At 51.0% G+C, this 26406-nt stretch overlaps 1 protein-coding gene across 3 annotated transcripts; it reads left to right on the top strand.

The window, feature by feature from the left end:
* The first annotated feature begins 8435 nt into the window (after window positions 1-8435).
* Window positions 8436-20924, top strand: LDB1 (LIM domain binding 1). 3 transcript variants are annotated; one of them, XM_086680701.1, is made up of 11 exons: window positions 8436-8698; window positions 16861-16963; window positions 17086-17130; window positions 17250-17325; window positions 17428-17530; window positions 17704-17876; window positions 18363-18485; window positions 18718-18801; window positions 18894-19017; window positions 19222-19364; window positions 20103-20924. In XM_086680701.1, exons 1-11 carry the CDS (start codon window positions 8674-8676, stop codon window positions 20331-20333), a joined length of 1230 nt encoding a protein of 409 aa, XP_086536827.1. In that variant the 5' UTR covers window positions 8436-8673; the 3' UTR covers window positions 20334-20924. The 3 variants fall into 3 exon arrangements, with proteins under 3 accessions (XP_086536827.1, XP_086536826.1, XP_086536828.1); XM_086680700.1 differs by having other exon boundaries at window positions 19222-19370; XM_086680702.1 differs by lacking the exon at window positions 8436-8698 and adding an exon at window positions 14170-14301 and having other exon boundaries at window positions 19222-19370.
* Window positions 20925-26406: the final 5482 nt, after the last annotated feature.

Here is a 26406-nt window from a genome sequence, read left to right as displayed (position 1 = left end):
AACTGAATTACAGTGAACAGGTGTACCTGGGTGGCTCAGTCAGTTAAGCATCCGACTTCAGCTCAGGTCATGATCTCAAAGTTCGTGAGTTCAAGCCCCGCATTGGGCTCTCCACTGTCAGTGTGGAGCCCACTTCAGATCCTCTGTCCCACTCTCTCTCTGCCCCTCCCCTGCTTGCATGTGCTCTCTCTCTCTCACACACAAAAATAAATAATAAAACATTTTTTAAAAAGTTATAGTGAACATTCTGGTACATGTGTACATGTATCTTTGCACTTTTTTACACTCTTCCTATGGGATAGTTTCCTTGAAATAAGATTGCTGAATTAAAGGAGGTATACATTTGCAATTTCAGTGGATAGTGCCAAACTGCCTTTTAGGAAGGCTGCATCAATATACATTCACACACACACACACACACACACACACACACACACACACAATTCATGAGAGGGGAGGCCTCTGTTATAGGCTTTATTTTTTTTTAAGTTTATTTATTTATTTTGAGAGAGACAGAGAGAGAGAGGGAGAGAGAGAGAGAGAGAGATTGAGCATGAGTGGGGAGGGGCAGAGAGAGAGAGAGGGAGAGAAAGAGAATCCTAAGCAGGTTCTGAGCCATCAACACAGAGCCCATTGTGGGGCTTGAACTCATGAACCGTGAGATCATGGCCTGGGCCCAAACCAAGAGTCGGACACTTAACCCACTGAGCCACCCGAGTGCCCTTCCCATATAGGCTTTAAAAGCCATAAATTCATGGGGTGGTGATTTTGGCTCAGGTCATGATCTCATGGTTTGTGAGTTTGAGCCCTACATGGGCTGTCTGCTGTAGGCACAGAGCTTACTTTGGATCCTCTGTCCTTCTTTTGCTCTGCCCCTCCCCCACAATCTCTCCCTCTCTCTCTCTCTCTCCCCCTTCCCTCCCTCAAAAATAAACATTTTTAAAAGCCATAAACTCAGAAACTGAATCTTTTCACATTTTTTTCATAAAATAGTCAAATGAAGGCAACAATAAATTTTATTTGCAATAAATCTGGGAATAACTTGCCTATAAGAAATTATTAACAACCAATACAGGATGGTACAATTCTTCCCCTATGGAAGAAACATATTCTAAGAGATGCCCTGCACATACTGGCCATTTGGGCTCTAATTATGGTTATTACTTCGGTGATTGGGCTTTGGGAAGAAGATTAATGTTAAAGCAGAAAGTTGTGCCATTTTTGCTTTTTTACCATCTAATGAAACAATCTATTCACATAAGTATGATGTCTGCATGGAATCTACTAAAAAAATAAGTATGTCTTTGGATCTCCAATGACACCTAGACAGGCGTGTCATGGTTGATTCCTTGGCAGGTACATTTCTAAGAGCCATAAAAAACCTCAGGGGCACCTGGCTGGCTCAGTTGATAGGGCATACATAGGACCCTTGATCTTGGGGTTGTGTGCTCAACGAGCCCCATGCTGGAGGTATAGACAGTACTTCAAAAAATTTTGTTTATAAATTAAAAAAAAAAAAAAAAAAAAGGAAAACCTCAGAAACATAAGCCATCAAACTCTGGGCACCTCCAATCATGTATCCTTGCCTGACTCCATGCTCACCAAAGACTCACCTGGTAATAGTAACTGACTTCCCATATCATTTTCTATGTTGAGAAAGTGTGTTGATCAAGTGAGACAAAATGTCCAGTTTGCATGACGTATTTTTCAGTGAGAATTAACAAATCAGCACTCCGGTTTATTTATTATTATTGAGTGCCTACTATGTGCCAGGCACTGTTTTAGGCACTGGAGATACAGCAAGACAAAACAGACCAAATAAACAAAAACAAAAACCCTCCCTAGTGGTGCTCAAATTCTACTGGGGAGATAATCTGCAAGTAAATAAAGAATCAAAATAATATCGGCCATAAATGCTATCAGAAAATAAACAAGTTGGAGAGTGTAAACGGTAGTCGGAAACAATTTCATATGGTGTGAACAGGTAAGGCCTCCGAGGAGACATTTGAAGTAAGACCAGAAGCACAGGGAGGACCTAGCAATTCAAAGAGTATATGTTGGGGCAGCTGGGTGGCTCAGGTAAGTGTCTAACTCTTAATTTTGGCTCAGATCACGATCTCACAGTTCTTGAGATCTAGCCCCACAATGGGCTCTGCGTTGAGCAAGGAGCCTACATGGGATTCTCTCCCCCACCCCACCGCCCCTCCCCTGCTTGCACTCTCTCTGTCTCTCTCAAAATAAATAAATAAACTTAGAAAAATAAATAAAAGCAAAGAGCAGCAAAAAGAACAGTCAGTGCATAGGTTCTGAAGTGGAAATCCATTTGTTGTGTTCAAAAGGAAGACTAGTTTAACTAAAGTATTCCAGAGAAGAATGAGAGTAGTACCTAGAAAGTGTTTCATATGTGTTTAATTTGTATGATTCAGTCTCCTGAAACTGATGTATCCCGATTCACTGCCTAAATTGGATCTCTAGGTCTGCAACATTGAAGACCAGACCTCGTATGATCAGAAACCCTCACATGGCTCCCAATAATCTCTACTTCTTATTATTCGCACTCTTATTAGCCCCACCCCCAAATCGTAGCAGGCAGGGTTTATCTATGTGACCAATAACACAAAGCAGACATGATGATATATCACCTCTGAGATTAGGTTACAAAAAGACTGAGGCTTTCAAGCCAGGGGCTCTTGTCTGTCTCCCTCTCTTTCTCTTTCTCTCATCTCTTGCTCTAGTAAAACTAATGTGCCATGTTGTGCCTATGGAGAGCCCACATGGCAAAAAATTAAAGCTTCTGTCCAACAGCCGTCGAAGAACTGAGGCCTGCCAACAACCATCGCAGTGAACTTGGAAGCAGATTCTCCAGCCCCAGTCAAACCTTGCAGACCTGGACAACAGCTTAACTTATCTTGTGAGAACCCCTAAGTCGAAACACCAACTAAGCCACTTCTGTGTTCCTGACCCTCAGACACTGAGTGAAATAATAAAAGTCTATTGCCTTAAAATGTTAAACTTGAGAGTAACTTGTTACACAGCATTAGATAATTAATATACCTGGATTGCAGATATTCTGCTAGGGAGCTGCAACCCTTCAGGCACTATCTCTTTTAGCACTTAATTTTTAGTCCCCCAAACCCAGTTTTGAGGAACGGTTTACACTCTTTAGCTTGCTGTCACATATCACCTATCATCGAATCCTTGCAATATCCCCAGAAGAATTAGAAAAGCAAAGATTAGGGGCACTGAGGTGGCTCAGTTGGTTGAGCGTTGGACTTCAGCTCAGGTCAGGACCTCAGTTTGTGAGTTTGAGCCCCGCATCAGGCTCTGTGCTGACAGCTCAGAGCCTGGAGTCTGCATCAGATTCTGTGTGTGTGTGTCTCTCCCTGCCCCTTTCCTGCTTGTGCTCTCTCTCTCAAAAATAAATAAACATCGGGGCACCTGGGTGGCTTAGTCGGTTAGGCGGCCAACTTCGGCTCAGGTCATGATCTCGCGGTCCGTGAGTTCAAGCCCCGCATCGGGCTCTGTGCTGACAGCTCTGAGCCTGGAGCCTGTTTCAGATTCTGTGTCTCCCTCTCTCTGACCCTCCCCCATTCATGCTCTGTCACTCTCTGTCTCAAAAATAAATAAACGTTAAAAAAATAAATAAATAAATAAACATTAAACAAAAAATTTAAGAAAAGCAAAGATTACTATCCCCCTTTCTACTGAGGAAGGAATTGAGGCTAAGGAAGGGTTGATTCATTTTCATAGAGACACAGTGAGCAAATTATTGTTTTCTTTGGCTTATTGGTTCCATCACTGTACTAAGCAGTTGCTTATGGAAAGAGAAATGAATGAATAAGTTTCATCCACTTGGTGGGAATGCTCTGAAGGCCAGGGGCCCTTTTAGGAAAAAAAAAAAAAAATTATTCCCAAATACTGGCATGCATAAGAATCACCAGAGAAACTTCTTTAAAATGCAGGCTCTCGTAGGGGCACCTGGGTGGTTAAGCACAGAGCCTGATGTAGGGCCCCAACTCAAGAACCTCAAGATCATGACCTGAGCCAAAATCGAGAGTTGGGTGCTTAACTGACTGAACCACCCAAGTGCCCTAAGATTTTACTTTTAAGTAGTCTCTACACCCAAATTAACCTTATAATCCCAAATCAAGAGTTGTATACTCTAATGACTGGGGCAGCTAGGCGCCCCTTCCTGAGAGTTTTTTGCACACTTTAAGAAACTCCTTTGGCAGAGAAAGAAGTGGTGGTTGTACATGGTGATGGTGATAATGATGGTAAATGGAGAACAGGGAAAGGAGTCATGTGTTGGGGCAGGGAAAGGTAAATCCTGTCAAAATTCTTATAATCATTCAACAAAGTTATAGGACACATAGTAGGTTCTAGGCACTCTGTTTTAGATGCTAGGGCTATAGTCATCAATAAGATATATATCATCTACCATCTCAGTGGAAAAAGAAAATTCATCCTTGAAATAGAGTGATGCCAATAATATTTGTGGATGTTTCAGGGGTAAAGAAATGTGGGAGAAAATAGAGTAGGCCGAGGTCTGTTAGAAATAAGCCCGTCGACCCAATCAAAGAAGGGACACAGAGACTCAGAACACAGTGAAGGGGGGCTTTAATCAACATTCTTGCACGAGTGGGTGTCTGATGGACAGGCACATTCAGGGCAGTTACAGCAGACAATTTATCTCCTAGCATGCAAGTCCTTTCCCTGGTTCCTCATTGGCTGAGTACTACAGAGGTTACAGCCTTACCCAGACGTCACCTATGCCCATGTAAGGCAAAAAGTAGTCTGACTGGAACAAATGTGCATTCCCTGAGGTCACACAGAGACTTTCAGTCCCTCCTCCTTTTGGCGCATGCTCATTGCAAAGCCCATGAAAATAAGCCAGGGAAATGGAGAGGGGAAAAAAAACTAGGCAGTGAAGTGTTTAAGGGTTTGGGACTCCATCGTGGGGGGGGAGGTGGGGGGGTTTCGTACGTATTTCCAACAGGTGGTAAACCTATTAATTAGACAGCACAGTTTTTATTTGGTATTTCTGAAAATGAATCATCTCCTTTACTTCTCACCGGTCAAGGTCAGGAGAGGGACTTGTGTGGGACAGGTTCTAGGAGCCAGAAGAAGCAGAAGCCCACCTCTCTCTGGGAACAAGCTTACCCAGTTGCTTCTGCTGCTTGTCTCTCTGTGGGGCTCCTCTCCCCCTTTCCTCACCTCACCTCTCTCCTCAGTACCTCCTACTTCACTTCATCCCCTGTGTCTATAGTTCATCTTGCACTAATGACTGGTATTAAAAAAACACTGGAATGCTACTGAATTGTTCACTTTAAAATGATTAATTTGTATCATGTAATTTCACCTCAAAAAAAAAAAAAAAAAAAAGCTAGGTGCTCATATTCATCCATCCAAATCAGCTAAGCCTGCCATCCTCCAGGACATGTCATTAAATTAAAGACCTTCCACAGCTATAACTTCTCTTCCTATTTTTGCCTTCACCACAGTTCCCAAAGCTGCTCCAAAGATGTTCTCTCCTTCCCCAGGTCTGGTCCATACTAGAAGATAGGAGGAAGAGTACTAGGTTGAGTACTTGTTGACTGTGTGACCTTGCACAAGATACATAACCTACCTAAGCTTGGTTCCTCAAGGACTTAAACCATTTACTTTAATCACTCATTCAAAAGCACTGAGATGATATTTCCTTAAAGAAAACAGGGCCACTAGATCAGCTGGGATGGGAGTGGGAGGGGTTCCTTCCCAGGGGAGGTGAAGCTAGAAACTGAGGTTTAAAGGAGGCATTAATTAATTAGTAGGCAAAGAAGAGGGAGAAGAGTGTTTTACAGACAAGTTCAAATTTATAAATCTGAATTTCAGTTTTCTTGCTCGTTCAATGGAGGTAATAACATCTTCCTCCAAAGGTCGTTATGAAAAGTAAATGAGATCTCAGGTTTGTGAAAAACTTAGCACGGTGCCTGTTACACTGTATGCTCAACAAATGCTGTTTTTGCTTCTTCCTTGACTTCCAACTTGCATTGTGTAATCTAGAAGGGAACCTCAGATTCAGAGGAGGCAAAGTCCCCTATAGGGTGGGTTACAAGCCCCTTTGTCCACCCAAGTGATTGGTGATCACCGTGGAATCTGGTTAAGCTAGTTGTTTGGAATGAGTGGCCTCAGGGGTAAGTGGTCACAGGATTGGGGGAAGGCAACTTCATGGACAGTAGAGAATGAAAGGGGTCATAGCAGACAGCCCCTCTTCTCCATACTAGCTCTAATCCTTCAGCCAATCCAGACCACTATTGACACTCTTGAAATAACAGATAACCTCATAGAAAGTAGGAAGGGGCTAACATATATTGAGAACTGACTACACGGCTGGCATGAGGCTAGGTGACTGGGCATACATGTCTAGTGATTCTCACCAAGCTGCAGGTACCAATTACAGAGGTTAAAGCCAGAGCTCAGAGTAGGGAAGTCAGTTGTCTCAGGTCATTTGCTCTGTAATTCAAATCTAGGTATCCCAAATTCCAGGCATGGGTTCTGTTGCTTTTGGTTCTCCTTAATCCTTCTAGTGCTGACCTCTGCCTGGGGGAATGTGAGGAGGAAGTGGACAGAGGCAGGGGATGCTGCCAAACAAAATACCTGTATAAAGTATGGATGGCTTCAGTCAGGTCCCCCTGCAGCCCCTGAGGTAAGGGAATACACAGCGTGGATGAGAATGCTGGAGTTAAGAGTGTGGCTGTGCTCCCAGCTCCCTTGCCCCATCTTCTCCTAAGCATATGGAGGGGGTCCAAGCATCTCTGGGTAGGCTGTCTTTTCAATCCCCAGACTATGCATCTGTCCATCATTTCGTGCTCCCTCAGCAAAAGCAATGATAAAGAGAAGGGGTCTCACACTTAAACCTTAAACCTTCACATCTTGACAGCTGGTCAAGCCAGCTGTGCAAACTTTGGGCAGGAGTGGGGGCCATCAAGCCCCCCCCCCCCCCGCCCCCGCCAAGTAATGAAGAGGAGGGGGACCCCCTACCTAGTCTGGGCCAGATGCCCTAGAGAGGGGACACCAGCCCAGGTCCAGAGTGTCTACTCCTTGGAGCCAACCTTGAAACTTAAGCTGGCAGCTGGGGACCCCCCAGAAGGGAGAGGGGCCAGCTTTTTCTTCCAGACAGCTCCCTTCCCCTCCCTCTTCCCTGCTAATAGGTATTTCCTGTTTATGAGGCAGCTAAGGCTGGGCTTTTGCGAAGGGATGGTGATGGAGGCTCTCCCCGCCCCCCTCTCCTTCCTAGGGCTGGGCTGGGGAGTCCTTGAGGAGCGCCTGAAGGTTGGGAGACTCCTCCCTGGGGAAGGAGTGTTCCTTACATTGACCATCCAGATCATCTTTCCTCCTACCCCCTACCAACCCCGCAGCCCCTACGGGTAGGGGGCACTGGAGGGGTCTGCTTCCTGTTGTCTCCAGTCTCGAGGCCCTCAAAGGAGAGAAGCTTGCATGCGAGGGGGAGTTGGGGGAGGCCGAGACTGGATGGAAAAAGGGGGAAGGGAGGAGAGCGTTTTGACTGATGAGTCAGAGCCCGCAAGGGGGAAGGATGGCCTGCAGATTACCCCCTCCCCAGACCAACCTGATGGTCATTCCACTGCCCTCCTCCCCCCAGCAAAACGCAGATCTCAGCCCTAGGGCAGGGGAGGGCGGGGACCATACTTAATTAACCCTTTTGGTTCTAGTTCTAACTGGTTTAGCAGGCAAGGGAGGGGTGGTTAATTTAGGGAGGAGGTGAGTTGGGTTGCTACAGGAATTAGGATAGTGCTTTTCCCCGCCCAGGTTGGGGTGGGGGGCACATGATAAAGGCCCTCCGGAATAAGACGGTAATCTCAGCAGAGAGCTTGGGCGGGGGTCGGCAGTCCCTTTTCCCTCCCAGAGCGTGGCCGGGGTGGAGGGAGAGCTACACCTCAGGCCCACCCTGGCTCCGCCTCTCCCAGTCCCAGCTCCCGCTCCGTCTCAGCTACGCTCCCAACTCGGAGGCACCCGGAGGACGGACACCGAGTGTGAGGCTTCGCCTCTCATTCCTCCCACCGCCCTCCCCCTCTGGGGTCTCTGCCTCCGTCTCCTTTTTTAAAAGCTGCGTCACATGCATGCCGTTCCCCGAACGCTCCCGGCCCCTTGCCGCCCGCCTGCCGCGCGGCGCACGCACGTCGTCGCTCGCTGCGCGCTCGCCCGGGTCACTTTGACACGGCTCTCCCCTCCCACTAGCAGGCAATTAGCATATTAATAAAGCCCAGCCCAGCCCGGCTGGGGCTGGAGAGCGGGCGCCTACGAGAGCTAGTGCGCGAGCGAACGCGGGAGGGAGAGGGGGGCGAGCGGCGGCGGCGTTGGCGGCGGGGAGGGCGGCGGGAGCGCACAGACACGCACACGCACACGCGCACACACGGACACACACTCCGGGGACGCACACCCGCGCGCGCACACGCAGAGGCAGCTCGCCTTCCTGCCTGGCTTCCTTCCTGTCTGCTCCGCGCCTGACAGGCCCCTCGCTGCAGCCAGGGGCCGCCCGCACCGGGCCGAGGCCGGGCCGGGCCGGCGGCGAGGGCAGCGGGGCCGCGGGCGGCGGCGGCGGCTCATGCCCGGCCTGTCCCCGAGCGGGGCGGGCACCGTGACTCGGCTGGGCCCCCAGCGGCGGGCGATGTGAAGATGTCAGTGGGCTGTGCCTGTCCTGGTGAGTGGGGCGCGCGGTCGCCCGGCCCCTCCCTCCCTAGCCCTCTCGGCAGATCCCTCACCCCTTGTTTGGCATGAACTTGTGTGGGGGGCGTCGATGGCACGGCGGAGGTCGGGGGCTCTGAGGGGTATAGCGGGCCTTAGTCCGGGGGAGGGTTCTCCCCAACTGCAAATGCGCAGCAGCATAGAGGCAGGGGAGGGGGTGCTAGTGGAGGGGGGGAGAGAAAGAGAGCGAGAGAGTGTGAGTGTGTGTGAGTGTGTGTGTGTGTGTGTGTGTGTGTGTGTGTGTGTGTGTGTGTGTGTGTTTGGTGGGGGAGGCTAATTGAGGAGGGGTTTGGGGGGCTGAAATTCCCAGAATTCCAGGGTGTTAGCCAATCAGAAGTGAGTTTGGACTTTTGACCCCCCCCTCAGGTCACCATAGAGTTTTGATTGGCTGGTTTGGGTTGCCCCCCCCTTCTTGCTGCCTATTCGCTTTTACATATCCTGTGATACCCCCCTCAGGGCTCTTTCTGAGGACTGTTTTTGGGAGGAGGGATTGGTTGGGGCCCATCTTGCTCCCCTCCAAATTTTCCTGCCTGTTGCCAGGGAAGGTTAGCCCTCCTGAGGGACGTGAGGTACTCTGGGGAGGGGGGGGGGCTCAGATAATTGGGCCCTCAGGTCTGGCGTCTCCACCGTAGTGGGAGGGGGAAATGTGGCAGCTCCAGCAAGTTAGGAAATAAAGTGGTTTGTGGGAATTGAGTTGAGGGGAGCAGTACTTGACCTCAAAGTGAGAACTTGGGACAGGACTTAGGCCCAGATCCCCATCTCCCCAAAACGTTTACCAGCTCTTGCTAGTGACAGCTTGGGTCTGAGTTCTTTCCTGGGGAAGGAGAAGGTTGTACCTCACTGCCAGGAGAAAAGAGGGAGGCTATGTGACTGGAGAGGTGGTCTTCAGAGGGCCCCCAAACACTGTCTATCCCCATTCTCAGGACTCTGGGTTCTTGCATTATGTTCAGGACCCCCTCTTGTCCCAGGCTGGAGTTAGCTTTATTCTGAAAGTCAGGTGTCCCAGGATCTAGCCTGGTTTGGATCCTTTGCTTCTCCACATGCCTTTTCTCTGGGAGCCCCATACTCCACAACTGAACCCTTGCCACACACACGCACACACATGCACGCGCGCGCGCGCGCACACACACACACACACACACACACACACACACACACACACACACACACCCCCGTCCCCAGGGGAAGCTGCCAGTGCGGAAGCTTCCTTGAAAATCATGTGACACAGGCCAAGCTGGGCTGGGCACACATTTAAAGTGCCTGCTGAGGCTGATGTTTAAGGGGCATGGGGCCCAGAGGTAGGGCTAGTAGAGTCTGAGGATCCTGGAGTATCTGGGTGTGGGAACCCCTGACTCCTGCTTGTAGAGGGTGGGGAGGGGAGGAAAGGGAAGAGCTTGCCAAGCTGGAATCCTGCCTGGCACCATCATTCCTTCTCATACCAGCTTGGTGTGGATGTTTGTATGTGTATTTTCTTTATAATTGCCCTATGCTGGGTACCCCTTCAGATCCTTCCATGCTCGGAGTCCTCTTCATGGCCTTCGTCCTCCATTACCACACATAAACATAGCAGAAACTAAGGCTGTGAACAAGCTAGAGGCCTGAGTCTTAAATTTTGATTCTTAGTTCCTACAAATGGTGGGTAGGAGATGGGTATGGAAGGGTTGTCAGGTTGGAGGTAGATAAGAGGTTGTTCCTGAAGTTGGGGCAGGGTGCCTGGGTCCAGTAGGAGAAAGGATAAAGTTTCTCCCTCATTTTCTTTGGGAGCAGCATGGGGACAGGAAGAGGACCCATGCACAGAGATGTGCGTGAGGAGGGACAGCTTCAATCAGTGCCTCAAAACACGTTCCTTTTGTGTGTCTGGGTGGCGTGGCTAGAGGAGAGGGGGCAAAAGATGGTTAAGAGTGGGGTCTTTTTTCCTTAATATGAAGAAGTCTTATGGGTTAATGCCACTGAGAATGGATGGAGGTTAGACTTCAAGGAGAACCAAATGGGGAGGGGACTGAGAGTGGCCTGGGGGTGGGGAATGTTAGGAGTTGGAGTGAGGGAGGGGACCAGACTGGATGGATGGGTGGGAGCACATGGTTGAATACAAGGGCATCCTGGCAGCATGTACAGTACAGGCCCAAAGATCCACCCCCCAACTTGAGCAGGCCTGGGGTGGGGGCCGAGGCGCCCTGGCAGGCCGCCTGCCTGCTGCCTGCCTGCCTGTCTGAGTCTCTCCTTTGTGCTCTGCTGTCTCCCGGCTCCTCCTCCTCCCCCAGCCCAGCAGAGACAGCACATGCCCCACACATGTGACTGAAGGAAGCCAGAGCATACGCAGACCCACACACATGCACACACGGAAGGAAACACCACAAGATACACACACACACACACAGACACACACACACAGACACACACACATATATACCCCCAGCTCCCATAGTGCTCCTGGGGTAGGTAATAGCTCCTGAAGCTTTGGTCAGGAGCAGGGAGAACCTCTGCTAAGGGGCATCACCCAGGCATGGCAGGTTGCTGAGGGGACCAGGGCCTGTCTGGGGCAGCATGTGGCTCAGAAGGGTTAAGGCAGGGAGGAGTAGGGGGAGGGGAGGAGGCAGCAGTGGTGGCGGCTGGGAGCCAGGAGAGGAGGATGGCAGAGCGCCAGGCCAACGGGAGGCCGGGCACAGACAAAGGAAGGGGGGCAGGCACACTGGAGGCCTGGGTCAGGGAGCCCCAGGGGCCCGGGCAGGGGGCAGTGCTGGTACCTTATCCTGTGGGTTGGGGCAGGCTGCTGCCCTTCAGAGTTCCCACCTCCAGGAGGGGTACTCTTCCTCTTCGCTCTTTCATCACCTTTGTTATTCTTTGCTGCTCTGCTTTCTCCCCACTGCCCCCTCCATCCCCTCCCCTCCCTGCTCCACCAATTTTAGGGCCATCTAACTCAGACTTGCTTTCTTTAGTTGTACCTCTTCTGCTCCTGTGCAAATGGGGGAATTAAGTCAGAAATGAGAGAGGAGCAGCCTTGCTAGAAAAGGGGAACCAGAAGAAGGGCCCCGTTTTGAATGATGTGCCAGAGTCTTGATACATCTTGGTATTTAGGGGCCCTTCCTTCTGAAATTTGAGGAGACAAAGTGGGGGTTCTGAGCTCTAGACTGGGGGCAGAAGCCCGAGCACACGCCCATCCCTCTTTCCCGTGTAGACAGTCATTTGGGGCCTGGAGTGGCCATTCCTTGGAGGGGGAAGGGAGTAGGAATGGTTGCAGTGCCCCAGGGCTGGGCTTGTATGAGTGGGGTTAGAAGTCCAGGGTTCCAGCTCAGGCCCTCCTGTCTCACTATAATCTGTTCGAGTGAGCATAATATTTGGCCCTGTATTCAGTAAGAATCTCTTGAGGTATGGCCTACGAATGAACTTTGGAAAGTTTAAAGGCATGAAACAAACGACAGGAATTGTCCCGTAAGTGGAAGATAAGTGTAGTCATCCTAGAGTTGTGCTGTTAATTTGGGACTCAGTGGAATATTTCAGTTCCTGGTGGTTTCAATTCTGGGCAGAATGTTGCAGGGTCTGGCTGAATGTTATAGATTTCAGTATGTTTGTGAAAGCTGGAGCATATCATATGGCTAGACTGTGGTGGAGAATGGTGTGCAGGTTTCAGGGAGGGTGGTTTATGGGGTTAAGTCTCTGGGTAACAAATGGCCAGGGTGTGCACATAATAGTCTGTCACAGGTTCTGGAGGTATAATGCAGTTTGGGTGTGTGTATTGGGGTCCAAGGGCATGTGTTACAGGTCCCAGTGTGTAAAGAAGCCAAAGTATGTCATAGGCTATGTGTGTGTCCTGGGTTTGGGTTTATCTTGCATTTGAGGTATATCGCAGGTTGAAGTGTGTATTAGGGACTGATTTATGTAAAAGTAAAATGAGTTTTTTACGTGAGGAGAATGTTCACAGAGCCAGATGCAATATTATTGCACAACCAGTGTGTCTATCATGAGAAACCTTGTCATGGGGCTGTGTGAATGTGGTTGGCGCGGCAAGGTGGGGCATAGGGAACAGAGACTCAAATTGCAAAGAAGTAGGAAGGCTGTATGGCTGCACCCCCTCGTGTGTTGTGTGCTGTGGGGTGTGTGTGTGTTTCCTTTTTCCTATGTGTCCGGGTAGTAGACCTGGACCACTACCCAAGTTTTGGAAACACCTCCTCTCTTGGGAATTCCCCCCCTTGCATTGGAGAACATGCTTTACTTCAGTAACCACATACCTTTTTTTTTCCCTGGGATGATGGGAGGATTCAGCAGCAGACGAGGCCCTTTCTGGGGACCCTTGGATGGGCAAATTTGCCTTCCCCAGTTCTGACAGTGCCTCTTTCCCCTGCACCCACCCGACTCTTATGGTGGGGGTTAGGGAAGGGGGCTAGGAACTTAGCTGGGTTGAGGGCAGGGAGCTTGGAGTGCCCCCCTCCCTGCAATCACTGTTTACAGGTTGAAGCAGAGTGTGGCTCTGTCAAAAATAACCCCTTGGAGGTTTCCCCCAGCTGCTCTGGGATTTCACCAGGGGCTGAAGCCCAGGGTGGCAGCTCAGGCCAACCTTCAACCCCAGAGATCACAGGGGAGAGGAAGAGAGATTTAGGGGACATTGGGGAAGCAGTTTGAAGATACTGGGAGTCTCCAGGGAAGAGAGCACTCCTCTCCATCCCTGTCAGTGGCTCCAGCCCTCCTGCTCACCCCTGAGCACCAAGCTTGGGGCTGGGATGGGGGCATTTCAATTCCTGGCCCCACACACCTCCCCTCCATCCAGGTCTCTCCCCAGGCCCAATCTGTTCTGTCTCCATCTCTCCCTCCCATCTCTCTCGGTCTCTGTCTCTCTTTTGTTTTTCTCAGCAGTCCTCCCTGCCTGCCTCCGTCTCTCCCTCCCTCCCTCTCTCTCTCCCTCTTCCTCTTTCCTCGCAGGGAGGGGGCGGGGCCAGTGGGGGCAGCTCCACCCTCCGCCCGCCCTGGGGCCTCATTCTGAGAGAGGCTCGGAGAGCGGAGAGCGAGCGGGGAGGGAGGGCTAGAAAGGGAGAAAAGGCAGGGAGCCGGCGGGCGCTGCGTGTGTCTGTGCGTGTGCAAGTGTGAGTGAGTGTGAGTGCTGGGCCCTGTCTCTCCTGGTGCCCTGGCGGAGGGGCCTGGTGGCCTGGGGAGGGCGGGCGGGCTGCTTGGAGGCAGAGGCAGCGAGAGGCGGCGGCGGGGAGAGCCGAAGAGGAGGAGGAGGAGAGAGGAAAGAGCGGAGCAGCCATTGTTGAGGGAAACCTTGCAAACAAAGAAGGCTCCGGACTCCCCGCGGCCCCCCGCCCCCCAGGCCGGCCCCCTGGCCCCTAGCCCCCGGCCCAGTGGCCATTGTAACTTTCCCCCGGGGCTGTGGCCGCCGCGGGGCGGGCCGAGGCTGTGTGTGCGAGTCTTTGTGCGGCCCGCGGAGTGGAGCTCTCAGCCAGGCCTGCCTGTCCCACTTGGGACATGAGCGGCTGAAGTTGGCCCCCTCAGCCCTCACCCCTGCCAGGGCTCCGCTGGGCTTCCAGCCGCTCCCCGCACCTCTCTTGGCCCCCTCAGTTCTCCCAGGTAAGTCTGGGCACCGTGCAAGCCTGTTGGGGGTGGGCGGAAGATCCTGGGTCTGGCCCAGGCCTGGTATGCTAGCTGGGGCAGAGGTGCCCCAGCTCAGAGAGGCCAGGGCTCTCAGGCTTGCTGACCTATGGTCAGCCCCCAAAGGAAGGGGGCCTGCCCTCAGGTCAGGCTGGTTACCATGGAAATGCTCAGCTGGAGGTGCCCCCCTCAGCCCCAGGATGCAGCTTCCATCCTGAGAAACTTTACTAGTTCTGGGCTCTTCCTCTCTTCTCCCTCCTCCTAAGGGCTCCCAGATTGCTTGGGGATGGGGGGGGGTGTATGTGTGACTCCGAGGCTGATGACACATCCCCTTCACCCCCACCCCCACCTTGCTCTCTCTACCCCTGTTGCTGGGGACAGGCAGTAACAGGGACAGATGGTCTGGGTGATGTTCCCTCCCCTTCTCTTCTCACTCCCAAGCCCTTGTGCTGGGGCTACTGGGAGTTGCTATGGCTCTGGAGAGATGCTGAGTTTGTGTCCATTCACTGGAGGTATAAATAGAGGCCTCAGAGCTTCAGGCTTTAGCTCTTCAGAGCTGTTCCCCAGCCCCAGGCAATGTTTGTCAGGTCTCTGGTGAGAGAAATTGAAGCTCTGAAATTTTTTCAGAATCAGAGAGGAACCCAGGTGTGCTTCCTCCCTTCTGAGGGTCCTGAGCTGACAGATTTCTTCAGATAGCCCTGAGACTGTGGGGCAGGGCCAGTGATGCCTTTAGGGAAAGGATGGCTTCCTTAGGGGGTAAGGGCAAGGTCTGGTAATCTAGACTCTTGGGTTCATTGACTAGACCCAGCCTCTGGTAGACTTTGGGAGTTTGGGCTTCCTATGTGGCCTTAGTATACCTGTCTGTGGAGTGGGGAGACTTGGAGCTGGGTGGCACTGTCTCTTTCCTAAGGATACAGGCTCCTCATTCAGTCCAAACTGGCATGTGAAGGTTGTGTGTGCTGTGCTGGGAGCATGTGGATGTGGCCTGCGAGAGAGCATGAAACGGGGCAAGGGCCTGTTGCAGCCACCCTGGTCCTGCCTGGAGCTGCTGGGTTCCAGCTCTTGGTAGGCATGTTGGAACGAGCTGAGGGTGGAAGCCTGCTAGGCAGGATGAGGCACACGCGTGTGCAGGCACACACAAGCTTTGAGTCTTGGCACCTTCAGGAACTGTGTAGCGTAAGCCCCTCTGGGACCCTCCGTTTGCCCATATTGTGAGGAGGGGGCCCTGGAGAGATAATTAAATGATGTGTGTTGGCACAGGGTCTTCCTTTGTCTCTTTCCCCTAAGGAACAAAATAGAGTTTGTATTTAATTTGGGGAGGGGGCTTAGATACGGCCAATATGGCTGCCCTTCCAAATGCAAACAAGTTTTGGGGTGGCTAGGAAGCACCTATGACTGGGTTTAGAACCTTTGGTGCTGTGTCTCAGTTTCCCTTCCTATCTGGTTGGGAGGGGGAAGATAGAATTGTAGGGGTGCCTGGCTCGTACCCAACTATGAATGTAATACTTCTAGTCAGGAAATAGTATACCAGGAACAGTGTGCTGCTCATTGAGGTGGAGAGGTGACACATGTGCACATACACAGAGACACGTGAGCAGAGACCCCTGTCTAGTTACCACTTGCCTCCTAGACTAATCCCCCTGGAGCCTAGATTTCCTCCTTCCGAGACCTAGGTTTGTAAGTAGAGTGGAATCCATTGGAGGCCTGTCTATCTCCCTCCCCCACTGCAAGTCTCAGAAGTGAGAGGAGGTTGAGGCTTTGGGTTTCTGGTTTGGAGACAATACTAGACCCATGGTAGCTGTGGGGGAGGGGGCTGGGCTGATAAGGGAGTGGCCGTTGGTGGGGGAGGCAGAAGGCCCAACTGGTTATCTGGTGGGAGGCACCCAGCAGGCACCCACTCCCCTTTATCTTTCTATCCCCTGCCCTCCTGAGACCCTGGGGGTGGAGGAGGGGCAGGGAGTTGGCAAAATCCCGGTTCCGGTTCCGTTCCCCAAGCTTGGTCTCCAGAGGGCATTAGAGGGGTGGAAATACTATAGGATATGGGAATCAGATCTGGGCTCAAGTCCTAGCTCTGCCAATTGCTACCTCTGTGATCTTGGCAAGTCCCCTCGAGCTTTCCGTTGCCTCATCTGTAAAATGGGGATTTTATAGTTGACCCTGCTACCTCACAAGGTTGTTGTGATGAGTGAACAATACTAGGTGGATGTAAAGGGAATTTATCAAAATTAAATTGTAATGTTTGGATATTCATTTATTCTATGGTGTTGACATTTCTTTGCTGCTTCAATTCTATCATCCAGGGCTCAGCACATGAAGAAATGGGGTCTTGGGTATTAGGGCTGAGTACTTCTAGTTTCATAATAAAATAAAATTGGAGGCAGATTTAGCAGCAGAGGTAGGTGTTCCATAGGGTAGTCCCCCTCCCCTAGTCCACCCACTCTGGGTGCTCTGGAAGACCAGTCCCTTTCCACACAATCTAGTAGACTTCCAGGAAAGCTCCCTGGGACTCAGGGCACCACTTCTCTTTTTCCCTTCTAGGTTGTTCCTCAAAGTCATTCAAGCTGTACTCGCCGAAGGAGCCCCCGAACGGCAACGCCTTCCCTCCTTTCCATCCCGGCACCATGCTAGATCGGGATGTGGGGTGAGTCTTATCTACTTCCCATCCCTTCTCCAGATGGGATCCTGCCTGAAAGGGGGAGGGAGTGACACCCCCAATAATTCCTGTCTTCCACTCCCATTCTCATAGCCTCTTCCCTTACACAGCCCAACTCCCATGTACCCGCCTACGTATCTGGAGCCCGGGATTGGGTAAGTGGAGTCCAGTGAGGAGGGAGGTGCTTTCCATTACATGGGGGAAGGCAGAAGTGGGGGTGGGGTGGAGTGGGGAGACCCTCTTTCTATTGACCTCCCTTCTTCACTTTTCCCAGGAGGCACACACCATATGGCAACCAAACTGACTACAGAATATTCGAGCTTAACAAACGGCTTCAAAACTGGACAGAGGTATGGCAAGGGGAAAGCGGCTGGGAAGGGGGAGGGCCATCTGGGAACCCCTGGGATGTCTTCTGACATACACACACAAACACCTTTCCCTGTGCTCCTTAGGAGTGTGACAATCTCTGGTGGGATGCTTTCACAACTGAGTTCTTTGAGGATGATGCCATGTTAACCATCACTTTCTGCCTGGAGGATGGACCAAAGAGATACAGTGAGTGGCCTTTGGGGGTCCTGCTGGTTCTGCTATGAGAGCATATACTTCCTATGTCCTTCTAAGGACTGGGAGTAGGTATTTGTCTCCGGGGATCTGTCTTGGCGGTTATGGCATCTGCCTGACCCTCTTACAAGTCCTTCTGTTCTAATGAGTTTGTCCCATCTCTACAGCCATTGGCCGGACCTTGATCCCACGCTATTTCCGCAGCATCTTTGAAGGGGGTGCTACGGAACTGTACTATGTGCTTAAGCACCCCAAGGAGGCATTCCACAGCAACTTTGTGTCCCTTGACTGTGACCAAGGCAGCATGGTGACGCAGCATGGCAAACCCATGTTCACCCAGGTCAGCAACCCAGCTGGATGTGGAATACTGAAGCACCTGGGTTTGATTCCCCTCCTTTCTCCCAAAATGTACTGAGCTGTTCCCTAGGGAGGCAAAAGGGGAAGTGGCAAGACCAGAAGGGAGGGGCAGGCATGGTGCAACATCCATCAGATGCGTACTAAGTTTGTACATGACAGTTTTCTGGGCTGTAGGGGCACACCAGTGAATGAGAGCCTGCCCTCATAGAGTTTATAGCAGATGAGTGTATCACTAGCTACTTGGGAAGAGGACAAGGGTCTGTTAAAGCATTTCCACTTTGTGTGTGTATGTGTGTAAGGGCCAGGGGTGTGACAGGTGGATGAGGGAATGGTCTTTGTCAGTTATGCACCCAGATTTATGTGCAAGTGGCAGAAGTGTGTTCAGTGGGAGAGTTGTGAGCAAACGGGAGAGCAGGTATATTTTCAGGCACGTGGGGAGAGGGCAGAGATGTGACAAGCTTGTCTCCAGGTGTGTGTGGAGGGCCGGTTGTACCTAGAGTTCATGTTTGACGACATGATGCGGATAAAGACGTGGCACTTCAGCATCCGGCAGCACCGAGAGCTCATCCCCCGCAGCATCCTTGCCATGCATGTGAGTTGTGGGCAGGACCCAAAATGCAAGGGTGAGGGCAGGCAGTGGGAAGAATGGATGGAATAAGGTCTGCCATTTCCTGACAGTGACCTCAGACAGAGGGTTAGAGTATCTCCATCTGAAAAATGGGTTTCATAACAGCCCCTCTTCTCTCTCTGGAGTGTCATGAGGCTCAGTGATAGGGCAGGTGAGCAGATGCAACCCAGGTTCTAGTCTTTTTCTCCCCATCTAGGCCCAGGACCCCCAGATGTTGGATCAGCTCTCCAAAAATATCACCCGGTGTGGGTTGTCCAATTCCACTCTCAACTACCTCCGAGTGAGTCCTTGATCACCCAGTTTCTGCCCCATCCCATTTGGAGTCAGCTCCATGTCTCTCTCCTGACAAGCCACCTCCTCATCTCCCCCCAGCTCTGTGTGATACTCGAGCCCATGCAGGAGCTCATGTCCCGCCACAAGACCTACAGCCTCAGCCCCCGTGACTGCCTCAAGACCTGCCTTTTCCAGAAGTGGCAGCGCATGGTAGCACCCCCCGGTGAGTGCCTTGCACCTGCACCTGTTCTAACCAGGATCTGATGAAGCTCCCCAACGCTCTCTCTCTGTCTCCTCATGAAGCCCCTTTCTCACTCCTGGGTCTGCAAGATTGGGATCAGGGTAGGCTCAGGCTCCTTAGGAGCCAGAATGGGGAACAAGGGACCCAGGGCCTTGCCCTTCCTGAGTCTCCTTTTCCTTGGCACAGCGGAGCCCGCGCGGCAGCAGCCCAGCAAACGGCGGAAACGAAAGATGTCAGGGGGCAGCACCATGAGCTCGGGGGGTGGCAACACCAACAACAGCAACAGCAAGAAGAAAAGCCCAGCCAGCACCTTCGCCCTCTCCAGCCAGGTACCTGTAAGCATCTCGGCTTTCTTCTCTCTTCTGGGCTGCCCTACTGCTGACCCCTGACCCTTGACCCTGTCCCAGCCTGAGCTCACTAGCAGGCATAGAAGCAAAAACAGTTTTTCCTGGTGTAATGTGCCAGCATGAGCTGGCTCCTGTCACTGATGAGAGTCCTTGTCAGTCAAATGCCATGGTTGTGATCACAGACTCAGACAGAACATAGGACATAAAGGTTCACAGACAGCCATGAGACCATTTGGGTGTTCAGGATAGACAGCTTAGGGGCACACATACCATCAGAGACCCACACACTCACACTGACAGAGGGACACATAAATTTGAACGTGTGCGAATCTAGAATACACATATGTACATGCACACGCTTTCCCCATTGGTGTTTTTCTTTTTTTTTTTTCTTTTAATCTGCTCCCTCCCTATTATATGTGGACAGAAGTTTAGGAGCCCCCTGAAGTTTGGGGGAGAGGAACTAGGGAGCTAGGGGAGTAGATTGACTTCTAGAATCTAGTACGTGTGGGTCAAAGCCTGTGATGCTCTGCAGTCCTTCAGTGGGAAGGATTCCAGGGGCTGAGGGTGTCAGAGGATTTGGGGTTTTAAACTTGGGTATGAGAAGGGGTTGGGGGTGTTGAGTTTCCTGGGTGGGTATTGGGGCTCTGGGGGTATCTGCTGCCCTGGGCCGGGCGAGCCCCTGCCCCGATTATGTTTGGGGACCTCCGCCACTCTCAGGATGTGATGGTGGTGGGGGAGCCCACCCTGATGGGCGGGGAGTTCGGGGACGAGGACGAGAGGCTCATCACCCGGCTGGAGAACACCCAGTTTGACGCGGCCAACGGCATTGACGACGAGGACAGCTTTAACAACTCCCCCGCCCTGGGCGCCAACAGCCCCTGGAACAGCAAGCCTCCATCCAGCCAAGAAAGCAAATCGGAGAACCCCACGTCACAGGCCTCCCAGTAAAGGCCTTTCCATGGCCACCCAGCGCTCTGCCTGCCTGCCCCACCCCTCGCAGCCCCAGGGAGCAGAAGACAGAATGAAGAGACTGAGCATCTAAAATGGGCAGCCTCCATCCACCCACTTCAGGGAGGAACTGGACTCGCTGGGGGCAGGTGCCAAGATTTGCCCCCCAGTGGCCCTGGGCGGGGCCTGGCCTCTGCAGAGCCTTTTTGGGGGAAGGGGGTACTCATGTGGATGCCTACATGGACCCTGGGCCTCTGAGAAATGTCCTGATCACCCCCCAGGGCATTTGCATCCATCCTCACCCCAGGTTCTGGGTTCCCAATCCTCCTGACTTCACCCCCTTCAAGCCTGGGGTTGTCTATTCCACAGCCCTTAGGGACTTAAAATTATGGGGCTTGGTTGAGTGCCCCTTTCCTAAACCTTCCCCTAGGTGGCTGGTAGTAGAGGGGTAAACCTCTGGCTCCTCCCTGCAGCCACCTATCCCAGCTCCCAAGTTTTTTAAAAAATAATATTATTAAAAATGTAAGTTTAAAAAAAAAAGTCACACATGTACCCCCTCTTCCCCTTATTAAAAGTCCAGCTACCTCCCTACTCCAGGCAAATCCGGGGCTTAGGGCCCACGTGGAGGTGAGTGTGGGGTGTGGGGGGGGGGTATGCATTAACATTTTATACAGTTTGAGAGCTTCAGACCAAGGAGATACTTTGCCATCTCTCTTCCCTTTTCCTCTGGGTGACTGGAGTTGGGGAAGGCATGCCTTGGGGTAGGGGGCCGTTGATGGCCTCACCTTTGTGACAACCCCCTGCTGTTGTCTCTGTCTTCCCATCCTCCAGGACTCTGGCCTGCCCTCCTAGTGCTTGTGACTCCCTCCCAGCCCCAACCCCCTCCCCCATGGTGTGTATATTCTTTACAAGTCCTCCACTAGAGCAGCTGTCTTGGATGGGGGGAAGGGAGGCTCCCTCCCTTAGGAAGTGTGGAGGGAAGGGAGCAACCTTGTTTGTTGCTGTTTTTTTGTTTTGTCTCAGTTGGGCAGGCATGGGATGGAGGGGGAGGGGCTCGTCCACTCTCTCCAGCACTCTCTTTCCCCAACTCCTCAAACTGTGTATCTGGTCCTCCCCTGTCCTCCACAGAGGGGAAGGAGCCACTGAGGATGGCCCAGCTCTAAGCCCACCTGGGAGCAATAGACCTGTGTCCCCCAGCTGAAGTAAAGGTCTTCATCTCCAATATCCCTTCCATCCCTTTCCTCATAGAAGGGAGTGGGGAAGCAGCCAGGATCCTCAGCTCTATTTCACAGTTGGACACATGGATGCTCTGGGCCCAGGGTGAGGCCAGGAGCAGGGTCCCGTAGGTCTGGGCCCAGCTCTGTGGCTTCGCTGCCTTTTCCTGTGGCCAGTTCCAGAAGTGTTAGCACCACCTCTCTCCCCACTCTTCCTTCTGGATTCTCGGGTCCCCCACACCCAGTTTCCTTAACTCCAGCTGCCACTGTTGGAAGGGTATTGTGTCAGGAGCTGAGGGGTGGGGTGGGGAAGATGGATGTCCCACCCCAAATGTAATGCCTTTTTTTTTTTTTTTTTTTTTTTTTTTTTTTTTTTTTGGGCCATTTGAGTCATGTATGGTACCGATCAATAAAGAGACTTTTTGGTTTGAGAGTGTCTTGGTTGGTCATTGCTGCCTAATAACCACTAAGTTCCAGGCAGTCTTTTCTCCCTCCTTCATGCAGTCCCTTAGGGACAATGACTGGTCCCTAAGACCAGTCATTGGAAAGGAGGTAGGAATTAAGCTTGTGGATCCCCCTTCAGTCTCATCTCACAATGCCCCTCACTCTTCCACCGTTGCTCCTCCTGTCCCAGGCTGGCCCTGTCTCCCTCAAAAGTTGACTTTTCCACCCTCTGGGGCTGTTGTTCCTTGCCCCTAGCTGTCCTGGCTGCCAGACAGGTGGCCCTGAGGCAGGGTTCCTGGGACAGAAGGCCTTGGATCAGGCTTTTGGAGGGGGAGGGATCCTTGCGGAGGAGGGCGCTTGGGTTTGAGGAGCTTTGGGTGGTTAGAATGACTGGGAGACTTGGTCCTATTTTTGATAGATTCCTGCCCCTATCCAGCCTCCAGCCTCCTGCTCCTATCGGGCCCAGCCCAGCTGAGCTGTCTGAACTAGGATTCCCTGGTGTTAGGTCTTGGGTGGGGAAGTAAGAGTAGCTTGATTGATTGTACCCTTGCTGACTTTGGGTGGGGACACAGGAGGATGCCTAAAGTTCCTTAGGTGGAAGGAAGAATAGGGTGCTTTCCAGATTCCTTTCCAGGTGTTTACTCCCCCCGGCCCCAAGTCCCCTCCTCTCCCACCATTAAAGAAGATTGGCAAGATAGGGAAACCCTGCTGTGGATTGGGGACGGAATCTTAGCACCTACCAAATCCCCCTATCCAGACTCCCATTTTCATTCCAGGGAGGGTAATCGGGCCTTTCAGACTATTCCCCCACTAAATTCTCTGGATTTGAAGCAAGTCCTCATAGATGTGTACCTCTACCCTCACCTCCCCAGCTGGCAGGAAGAAACCAGAGGAAAGGACTACATGGCCCATTCCACCCCTCTCCAATCCATATGGTTACCTTGGCCCTGCCAGCCCAGCTCCTCATTGCCCATTGCCTTAGGACCCCAAAGGCTTGCATTTGTGCACATGCCCACTTCACTCCTCTGCAGGCCTGACCTGATGGAAGGACATTGACCAGCCAGCTGCTACCACCAACTTACCTGGGAGTGCTAGGTAACACCTACCTGTGGTGTGTCTGCTTTTGTAACTAGGTGTACATCTGGCTTTCTTGCCTGAGTGTGTGCCAGGGTATGTATGTGACTGGGCTGGGAGAGGGCTTGGATATGGGTGTGTAAGGAAGCATTGCATGTGTGAATATGTATGTCGGCTTATCTATGCATTTGTTTGTGGGATGTGTCTTGGTGGATTCATTAATTCAGCTAATGTTCATTGAGCCTTCTCTAGGTGCAAGGCCAAACTTTAGGTACTAGAGAGATGGTGCTGAACAAAGCAGAAAGGCGTGACTACTGGGTGTGAATGAGAGGCTACAAGTACATAAATAAGAATATGTTGTTGAATGTGTGGCTTGGCGGTATTGTGTTGGGTTATGGGGTTGCTGGGCCAGGAATTGTGTGACAAGGTTCATATCCTGTATGTGTGGCGTGTGTGGGTGTGTGGGTGTGTGGGTGTTTGTGTTTTGGAAGAGGCAGTGTTCTAGCGAAAAGGTAGATTGTCAGGCCTGGACTCTGCCCTGCTTGAGGGAAGGGAGTGAGTCAGAGAGACAGGGAACCCACTTTTTAAACTCAGGAAGCATAGTGGCCAGCGACTTCCTCTGGAGCCCCAGATCTGGCTCCTCCCTGTTTGCCTCAGCAGCCCCTCTGGGGAAGACCTTGGTCTGGAGGAATTGCTAGGGTTGGGGAAGGAAAAGGCCCTTTAAGGCCCAGCCTCAGGTCCCAGCATGATCCTGAAAAATTTGTTTCAGCCCAACTGTGTACTCCAGCCAGCCCCAATGCAGACACAGGCCCTCAACCCTGAGACCCCCTAGCTCAGCCTGAGCCCAGCTTCCTCCCCATGTTTCCTATTCTAACTCAATCCAACCTGACCTCCAGCCCCTTTGTTAGGAGTTCCAGCACAATCTCCAGTACCTCTTTTATACTCTTAGCCCAGTCCAGCCTGACCTCTAACCCCTTCCCCAAAGGTAAGATTCCAGCCCAGCCAGCCCTGTCTGGTTCCATCTAACCCCAGATCCCTTCCCATAAAGTGAAAAGCTCTTAAACTGTTCCCCTAGGGCCTTCCCTAACCTTTATTTCACAAAATAGGGCCTTATCTTAGGGACTGTAGAAGTTCAGGTGAGGGTACAGGATTGGAACTACAGCCTGGATGAAGAAGGGATGAGCAGGGAAAGCAGGCAAAGGAATTACAAAAAGTGCTGAGAATGGCCCAGGAGTGTTCTGGGCCAGGCTGAAAGGAAAGGGATATGTAAGAAGTTTTGATTCAGCAGCCCCCTAGTTCCAAGCTGAACTTCAAAGATGCTGGGTTTGACCACTGATGGTCCCAGCTCCCCAGTATCCAGAATATTTACAACTCTCTACCATGTGGCCACAGCCTCATCTCTCAGGACTCAATTCTGAGGCTCCTCCCCACCTCCCAACCCCACCCTGAGGTCTTTGACAAAGCAGAACAGGAAATGAGTGGAAGCCTACTCACCTGCAGTTCTTAGACTGGGGAGTGGGGGAAGCTGGATAGGAATGGAAGCTGCCCCACATCTCTAGGTTCCTACTCCAGCCTTGGGAATGGTCCATTTTCCCACCAATTCCGGGACCCTTTTCCTGAAGTAGCCAAACCCTGGATTACTCCCCTCCCTGCTGCCCCACCGGCTCACTTCTGCAGGAGGAGAACCTAGAGACTGTCTCTGGAGAAAAGACCCCACAGAGAGGATTGAGGTAGAAGAATCTTTTCCCCATTGCTCCCAAACAAGTAAGTCTGTCTGGAGAAGGTAAGCATAATTTCTCCCCTTTTCCTTTAAAGATGTCAGATGCACAGAGTTAGATCAATCATGACTTTGGTTCATGACACATTCTTTTCATTTCTTCATGCACAAGACACATTTATTTATTTAGGACACTGTCCTCAAAACTCATCACACGAAAGTGAAGACCTTGGCAATAACTGAAATCTGTGGTCCATCCCCATCCCACTCCCTTCCCCTCCCATCATTCTGTCATTCTTTTATCCTTTTTATATATTTATCTTCACTATATGTACAGATTTCCCCCACTATCTGAAAGTAGAGCATTCCTATGAAACCTGTAACATGAAATGGTGTAAAGCAAAGAAGCAATTACCATTAATTTATATGGAAAACATTTTGAGCATTCCCAGACTCAGAAAATAAGACTCACACTCAGGCTTTTCTGATACCCCAGGACACATCTTGCTAAGGGACGCACAAAATAGAGATAAAGCACAAATGCTCAGACACAGTTCAAACCTGTGGAGGTTTGGTGCAGAGAAGCTGAGTGTCGTTCCCAGGAACTGAGCTTCTTGGTGGGGCCACTCTTGTTGCCCTGGGTGTGTGTTGCCTCTAATGGCTTACTGCAAAACAAACGCTGAACTCTCTTTTTTCCTTTTTTCATAAAAGTGAAAATCTTCAGATTTTTTTCTGTTATTGAAAATAGGTCCTAATGTAGGTCTTTCATAAAAGCGAAGTGGTATAACATGAACTTTTGAAAATCGGGCAATACTTGTATTCCTAAAACTTTTTTTTTTTAATGTTAGGTTTTTTTTTAACTTATTATAAAGAAATACTGCTATATATAATTTTTGGCAGCTTATTATTTTTACATAGTATTATATTGTAAGGTTCCTATTATGTATTGCTGTGGTTCGTCTTGAGGTCTGTGTAATATTCTATGGTAGGACTATACCACAGGTCTTCATTCTTCTGTCACTGGACATTTGGGTTGTTTCTAGGATTTTACTATCATGAAGAGCACTTCTATGAATGTTTTTGTTCCTATTTTCTTTTTTTTTTTAATTTTTTCTAATATTTATTCATTTTTGAGAGAGAGAGAGAGAGAGAGCACAAGTAGGGGAGGGGCAGAGAGAGAGGGAGACACAGAGTCTGAAACAGACTCCAGGCTCTGGGCTGTCAGCACAGAGCCCGACATGGGGCCTGAACCCACGAACCATGAGATTATGACCTGAGCTGAAGTCCAGATGCCCAACCAACTGAGCCACCCAGGTGCCCCTATTTTCTTTTGTACATGTGAAGAGTTTTTCCTGGTTATGTATTTAGATATGATCTCTGCAAACTGTTTGCAACTCTGAAGCCCATGTCTGAGTGCTTTCACTATGGCAGAGGGTCTAAGGTTAACTTGGATTAAAGTTCAAGTATGTGTTGAGTACCTGCTATATAAAACACTTTGTCTATTTCTTCATTCAGCAGCCAAGATGCTGTTGAGCATCTACAACATGCTGGGAACTAGAGATAGAACAGTGAACAAGACAACTTAGCACATACAGTTGAGCGAGGAAACATTTTTTTAAAATTT

Source organism: Puma concolor, chromosome D2 (assembly GCF_028749965.1).
Source record: "Puma concolor isolate L17-30 chromosome D2, mPumCon1.1.hap2, whole genome shotgun sequence".
Classification (NCBI taxonomy): Eukaryota; Metazoa; Chordata; class Mammalia; order Carnivora; family Felidae; genus Puma; species Puma concolor.
This window is presented reverse-complemented; position numbering and strand designations above follow the sequence as displayed.